This window comes from Cebus imitator, unplaced genomic scaffold, assembly GCF_001604975.1.
Source record: "Cebus imitator isolate Cc_AM_T3 unplaced genomic scaffold, Cebus_imitator-1.0 Scaffold129, whole genome shotgun sequence".
NCBI lineage: Eukaryota > Metazoa > Chordata > Mammalia > Primates > Cebidae > Cebus > Cebus imitator.
The window spans coordinates 955,257-962,647 of record NW_016107444.1 but is presented as its reverse complement, the minus strand read 5'-3'; the positions used below and the strand labels follow the sequence as shown (position 1 = coordinate 962,647).

Genomic DNA, 7,391 nt, shown 5'->3' with positions numbered 1-7,391 from the left:
TGTGGTGAGCCGAGATCGCGCCATTGCACTCCAGCCTGGGTAACAAGAGCGAAACTCCGTCTCAAAAAAAAAAAAAAAAATCATATGCACAAAGGAAATCAAAGCAGAATGAGATAAGGAAAAGGAGGATAGAATCATTAAATGCAAAAGCTGGCAAGCACTTCAGTAATCACATTTCTATCCACATTTCTAGCTACAGTCTCTTGGTACATACCTCCCCCATTTCTAACCCCTAAACTACAGAAAGCAGAAACAACAAAGAAAAGGCACCGTGGCTCACGCCTGTAATCCCAGCACTTTGGGAGGCTGAGGCAGGAGGATCACAAGGTCAGGGGTTTAAGACCAGCCTGACCAGCATGGTGAAACCCGGTGTCTACTCAAAAATACAAAAATTAGCTGGTGTGGTGGTGCACACCTGTAATCCCAGCTACTTGGGAGGCTGAGGCAGGAGAACTGCTTGAACCTGGGAGGCAGAGGTTTCAGTGAGCTGAGAGCGCACCATTGCACTCCAGCCTGGGCAACAGAGCCAGACTCCGTCTAAAAAACAAAACAAAACAAAAAACCCGAAGAAAACCAGTTTTAAGCCTTGCACTGACAATCAACTGATTCTCATGTTGATAATTCAGGGTGAACAACCCAGGAGAAAGGAATGAGTATAAAGGCAGCCGGGCGTAGTGGCTCACGCCTGTAATCCCAGCATTTTCAGAGGCAGAGACCGGCAGATCACGAGGTCAGGAGAATCAATCACCTGAGTCTGGGAGGAAATTTGGAGAACACTGTGGCCAACATGGTGAAACCCTGTCTCTACTAAAAATACAAAAATTAGCCGGGCTTAGTGGTGCATGCTTGTAGTCCCAGCTACTTAGGAGGCTGAGGTGGGAGGATCGCTCAGACCCAGGAGGCGGAAATTGCACAGTAAGCCAAGCTTACACCACTGCTCTCCGGCCTGGAAGATAGAGCAAGACTAAGTCTCAAAAATAAAAACAAACAAACAAACAAAAAAAAACAAAAGAAGTTTGGACTTTATTCTAAAAGCAGTATTTGATGTGAGGTGAGACGAGATACAATTCTAAACAACAAAAACAAAAAACGAATCACAAAGGACGGATAATAGCTGGTTAAAATTTTAGGAACCTCTTGATTCTTTAGGGACAGATAATATAAAGTATTCAATCCTTTTATTTCTCAAATATACCACCTAAATATCTCTACTATATGCACTATGCTAAGCAAGCTTTTTACATGTTTTATCTTATTTATTTACTTATTTATTTTAAGACAGGGTCCCACTCTGTCACCCAGGCTGGAGTGCAGTGGCTCACTGTAGCCTTGAACTCCTGGGCTCAAGTGATCCTACTGCTTTGGCCTCTGGAGTAGCTGGGATCACAGGCGCAAGCCACTATGACTGGCTAATTGTTTTTTATTTTTAGTAGAGATGAGGTGTTGCTGTATTGCCCGGCTGGCCTCAAATTCCTTGGCCTCCTGCCCCAGCCTCCCAAAGTGCCTGGGATTACAGGTACTGTGCCCAGCTACATGTATTATCTTATTAAAGCTCCAGTGAAGAGGGTCCAAGAGTCTGTCTCCTTCACCTCCGTATCCCTAGCATCCAATAAGTGTCTAGCATTTTTGAAGCAGTCCAGAAAATTTGCTGAGTAAATCCTCACAACAGCTCTGTTGAGATAGATATTATAATCATCCCCACTTTATAGATGAGGAAACTAAACTTTGAAGAGGGGCAGAAACATGCCTGAGAACACAAAGCAGTGGCAGAGCCCGACTAGAACCCAGGTTTTCATACTCCTAGCCCAGTGACCTTTTCACTATATCACAATGCCGCTAGAACATAAATGTCTAAGTCACAGTGCTCTCCTCCAAATCTCTTCCCAGACTCAGGTGATTGAGTCTCCAGCCTCAACCTCCAGCGTAGTTGGGACTGCAGGCATGTGCCACCATGCTGGCTGATTTTTTTTGTATTTTTTATAGAAATGGGGTTTTGCCATATTGCCCAGCCTGGTCCTGTACAAAGCTCAAAGCGATCTGCCCACCTGGGCCTCCCAAAGTACTGGGATTATAGATGTGAGCGACCATGCCTAACCAAGAGGATCTTTTTTTTTCTTTTTTTTAGGAAAGGTCTCACTCTTTCACCCAAAGATGCAGTGGCTAGAGTACAGTGGCTGGATCATGGTTCACTGCAGACTCAACCTCCAAGGCTAAACTGATCCTCTCACCTCAGCTTCCTGAGTAGCTGGGACGACAGGCACAAACCACCATACCCTGCTAATTTTTTATTTCTTATAGGGAGACAAGGTCTCAACATTTTTCCCAGGCTGGTCTTAAACTCCTGGGTTTAAGCAATCCTCTAGCCAAGGCCTCCCAAAGTGCTAGGATTAAAAGCAAGAGCCACCGCACCCAGCCAATATTTTGGGTTTTTTTTTTTTTGTTTGTTTGTTTGTTTGTTTTGAGACGGAGTTTCGCTCTTGTTACCCAGGCTGGAGTGCAATGGCGCGATCTCAGCTCACCGCAACCTCCGCCTCCTAGGTTCAGGCAATTCTCCTGTCTCAGTCTCCTGAGTAGCTGGGATTACAGGCACGGGCCACCATGCACAGCTAATTTTTTGTATTTTTAGTAGAGACGGGGTTTCACCATGTTGACCGGGATGGTCTCAATCTCTTGACCTCGTGATCTACCCACCTCGGCCTCCCAAAGTGCTGGGATTACAGGCGTGAGCCACCACACCCAGCTATTTTGTTTTTTTAAAACAAAGTCCCTGAGCCTGGAAACCTCATCCCCCCACCCCCCAAAAAAAACAAACAGAGTCTCACTCTTTGCCCAGGCTGGAGTGCAGTGGCGCAGTTTTGGCTCCACAACCTCCACCTCCTACTTCAAGCAATTCTCCTGCCTCAGCCTCCTGAGTAGCTGGGATTACAGGCGTAAACCACCATGCCCAGCTATTTTTGTATTTTTAGTAGAGACAGGGTTTTGCCATGTTGCCAGGCTGGTCTTGAACCCCTGAACTCAAGTTATCTGCCCGCCTCAGTCTCTCAAAGTGCTACGATTACAGGCGTGAGGGAGAAGAGCACAGCATCAGAAACTAGGCTCTCACAGATTCCACTTCTGCACAGATCCTTTATGTAGGAAGATATTAAACGTGGTAGAGGAATTCTCACAGAACCCTACCTCTTTGCCCTTTGTGGTACCGCCTTCTGTCCATTCCACTGAAACACAGGATTTCTCCAAGTTCACTGTCCTTACGTTGGCACTGTGAATTAAGCCTATAAAGTATGAAAAAAACAGTTATCCATCTCTTTCCTGAGAGCTTCACTTTTAGGATTCCACAGAGACTCCCAAAGTGGAGTGAACTTGAAGGAACAGGCAACTGCCTTAACAAAACAAAACAAAACAAAACAAAACACTAAGAGAAACAAATCAACCAACTGGGCTTCACCTTTAGAATATCCACAGTGAGGCAGGCAGGGGACAGGGTTTAAAATTGAGCTGCATGGGATTAGGATTCACCCCTACTCAAAAGAGAGCCAGAAAAAAAAAAAAAAAAAAAAAAAAAAAAAAAAAAAAGAGAGAAAAAAAAAAAAAAAAAAAAAGAGAGCCTACAGAAGAGAGCACACAAGGTATGTTTGAGCAGAGGAGTCCCTATAGCCCTTAGATGAACTGCTCCTCAACACAGCATTGAGGATCTGGCCCTCTTGGGTTTTCCGAACTCACATATGGTCATATCTGTCCATTCTCCTAATGACACGTGTATTAGACCTGCTGGAACTGCGGTAGCTGCTCATCCGAAAGAGAGAATGACTACAAGCTCCTCAAGAGCAGGGATCTTGTCTGTCCCGTTTACCCTAAATCCCAGTGCCTGACATACTGCAACCATGCAGTATTTACTCAAGAGTAGAGGAGCCAGGAGGCCGAGGTCCCCACAAGCGCAGAGCATTTTCAGGGGAGAATTTTGGAAGGGAAGTGAATTTAGAAGCCCCAACTTCCGTGGTAGGTCTACCAGCCTCGGAGAGAGTCCGCCCACTCCCGGAGGACTGGAAGGGACTCACGTCCAGCGCAGGGACTCTCACCCCTGTGTAGAAAAGAATGACAGAGACCCGGAGAATGACAGAAAATAATGACAGAGACCCGGAGTGAGTGAGTGAGTGCAAGGAAGGAGGGAGGAAGGTAAGGAAGGCGGGGGGGGCGGGAAAGGGGAACGGGGGAGGGGAAGGGGAGGAGAGAGAGCGAGCGCGCCTATTGTGTGTCTTTGTGCCTGGGGAGGGGCAGTATTTCAGCCGTCGTGTGAGTGTTTGTGTCCGGGAGAGGGGCAGTAATTTCAGTCGCCTCACCGCTCACGAGTCCCCTTGACCTAGGGACCCCGCTCCTCACCATTACTGCGTTGGATCTTGATGGCGAGACCGGGAAACAGGCGGGCCTGAAGCGACGAGTCCATGGCCATTCAGAGGGTCAGCAAGGAAGAGAAACGCAGAATGCCAAGAAACCTCAGTTCCGCTAACCGTAGGAAGTCTTAACGCCGCGTAAACCGCCGCAGTTTAAATTCCGCGCGCAAGCGTCCGTAAAACGTCATCCCGCTGTCCCCGCCCTCGCTTCCGCCAGTCAGCTGCGCCCGGCGGAGGCCTGGGGTGGGCGTGGGGTACGTAGTTCCGACCTGTCTTCCGACGCCCGGGACCGCCCTTGCGTCTGGCCACACCCCCGAGCGCTGTGTCTTCTGGGAACTTCGCTGCCTCGCGGGGCCTGGGCTCCCACTTCCTGTCATGTGCTTGGTTGCTTTGTACTGCGGGGTCCCAGAAAAGTGGGAAACTTCAGTAGGTATTTGAGAGTGAGGGCTCTTGGATCCTAGAGAATGGGTTCGAATCCTGGCTTCTTTAACTTCCAGTTTAATGAGAAAAAGAAAAAAACAACTAATCCTAGCTTCTTCAATTACTAGCTCAGTGACCTCGAGCAAGTTGGAGACTTGGCCGAGCGCGGTGGCTCACGCCTGAAATGCCAATACTTAGGAAGGCAGAGGTGGGAGTGATTGCTTGAGGTCAGATGTTCGAGACCAGCCAGGGCAACAGAGCCAAGACCCTGTTCTCTAAGCAAAACAAAACCACAAATTAGAAACTTGCCTTAGTTTTTCTTATTTTACAATGGAGGAGAATGTTTCCTCACTTTAGGAGTTATGTATAAATTGCCAGGAAGACACTGATTCACCAGATATTTATTGAGTGAATGTCTACCATGTGCTAGACATAGTACTAGGCAATGGAGATGGTAGTAGTGAACTAGACACATAGTTCCTGTACTTTTTTTTTTTTTTAATTAGGGTGTTGCTATGTTGCCCAGGCTGGTCTTGAACTCCTGGGCTCAAAGATCCTCCCTCCTTGGACTCCCAAAGTGCTAGGATTACATGTGGGAGCCACCAAGCCAGGCCTCCTGTTCTTGACGATCCACCTGGCTCAGGCTCCCAAAGTGCTGGGATTACAGGTCTGAACCGCTGTGCCCGGCCAGGAAAGGTCTTGTTTGAAGAACTGAAAGAAGCCGCTGTTGCTGGAAGGCAGTGGGGAGAGGAACATGAGATGAAGTTGAAGAGGTGGGCGGGGCAAAATCACTTAGCATCTTGTAGCCTATAGTAATAATTTTGGCTTTTATGCTAACGAGCAGTCATTGAAGAGTTTTAAGCAGGGAACTGTCAAGATCTGATTTACATTTTACTTTTTTTTTTTCTTTTTGAGACAGTTTCATTCTCGTTGCCCAGGCTGAAGTGCAATGGCAAGATCTTGGCTCATCGCAACCTAGGCCTCCTGGGTTCAAGTGATTCTGCTGCCTCAGCCTCCTGAGTAGCTGGGATTACTGGCATGTGCCACCAGGCCTGGCCAATGGTATTTTTAATAGAGACGGGGAGGCCGGGCGCGGTGGCTCAAGCCTGTAATCCCAGCACTTTGGGAGGCCGAGGTGGGTGGATCACGAGGTCAAGAGATCGAGACCATCCTGGTCAACATGGTGAAACCCCATCTCTACTAAAAATACAAAAAATCAGCTGGGCATGGTGGTGCGTGCCTGTAATCCCAGCTACTCAGGAGGCTGAGGCAAGAGAATTGCCTGAACCCAGGAGGCGGAGGTTGCGGTGAGCCGAGATCACACCATTGCACTCCAGCCTGGGTAACAAGAGCGAAACTCCGTCTCAAAAAAAAAAAAAAAAAAAAAAAATAGAGACGGGGTTTCTCCATGTTGGTCAGGCTGGTCTGTAACTCCCGACCTCAGGTGATCCACCCACCTTGGCCTCCCAAAGTGCTGGGATTACAGGCGTGAGCCACTGCGCCCAGCCTACATTTTACTTTTATGTCAGTCAGACTTGCTGTTGTGTGGCGAGTAGATTTGAAAGGGTCAAGACAGAGTGCAGAGACCATTTATTAGGCAAGAGATTATGCTGGCATAGACCAGGGTAGTGATACTGGAATGGAAATATAGCTAAGAGACGGTTTCAAGATACAAGGTGTTTGGGAAGTGAAGTGAATGGGTCTTGCTGATGAGTTGGATATGAATGACAGGGGTGGTCATGGATGACTCCTGGTTTCTGGCTAGAACACCTGGCTGGATGATGGACTATTTCCTGAAAACGGAGAGTGGGGTTGTGAAGGAAGCAAGTTGGGGGTTAAGTCCAGAGTTTCATTTTGTTCATTTTGAATTCGAGTGATGTCTATAAGACATCTGAATGTAGGTGTCAACTGAGCAGTTGGATATACAAACTGGGAGCTAAGGTAGAGGTCAAAGCCAGAGATTGAGATTTGGCAGTCTGTGTTATGTAGATGGTATTTAGAGTCGTAAGCTGAATACTATCTAGGAAAAGAGTATAGATGGAGACGAGAAGAACATATACAATTGAGCCATGGGACTTGCCAATATTTTGAGGTAGGGCAGGGGAGTAGGAGCCAGCAAAGGAGATTGGATTAGGGTGGTTTGAAGGGATGAAGAAAACAAGAGAGTTAGGGGAATTCCTTAGAAGTCAAGGGATAGAGGCCAGGCACGGTGGCTCATGCCTATAATCCCAGCACTTTGGGAGGCCGAGGTGGGCGGGTCATGAGATCAGGAGTTTGAGAGCAGCCTGACCAATATGGTGAAACCCATCTCTACTAAAAATACAAAAATTAGCTGGGCGTGGTGGTGCACGCCTGTAGTCCTAGCTACTCAGGAGACTGAAGCAGGAGAATTTCTTGAACTGGGACCCAGGAGGTGGAGGTTATAGTGAGCCAAGATTGCGCCACTGCACTCCAGCCTGGGCTACAGTGTGAGACTCTGTCTCACAAAAAAAAAAAAAAATTGCATAGGCCAAATGAAACTCAGCTAACAGCCAACTTGGCCGTGGCTCACCAGTTTGAAATCACTAATCAAGGGACTTAAAA

The 7,391-nt window shown here is 47.6% G+C and overlaps 1 protein-coding gene across 2 annotated transcripts in view; it reads right to left on the bottom strand.

The window, feature by feature from the left end:
* KIF2C (kinesin family member 2C) overlaps positions 1-4,562 on the bottom strand; it is a 29,610-nt gene extending 25,048 nt beyond the window's left edge. Inside the window, exons 1-2 of one of the 2 annotated variants that reach the window (XM_017540782.2) lie at positions 4,378-4,562; positions 3,178-3,272 (exon numbers count right to left, since the gene is read on the bottom strand). In XM_017540782.2, the coding sequence (XP_017396271.1) occupies positions 3,178-3,272; positions 4,378-4,447 (165 nt within the window). In that variant the 5' untranslated portion in view covers positions 4,448-4,562. The remainder of the gene's footprint in view (positions 1-3,177; positions 3,273-4,377) is intronic. The other variant, XM_017540783.2, reaches the window with a different exon arrangement.
* Positions 4,563-7,391: the final 2,829 nt, after the last annotated feature.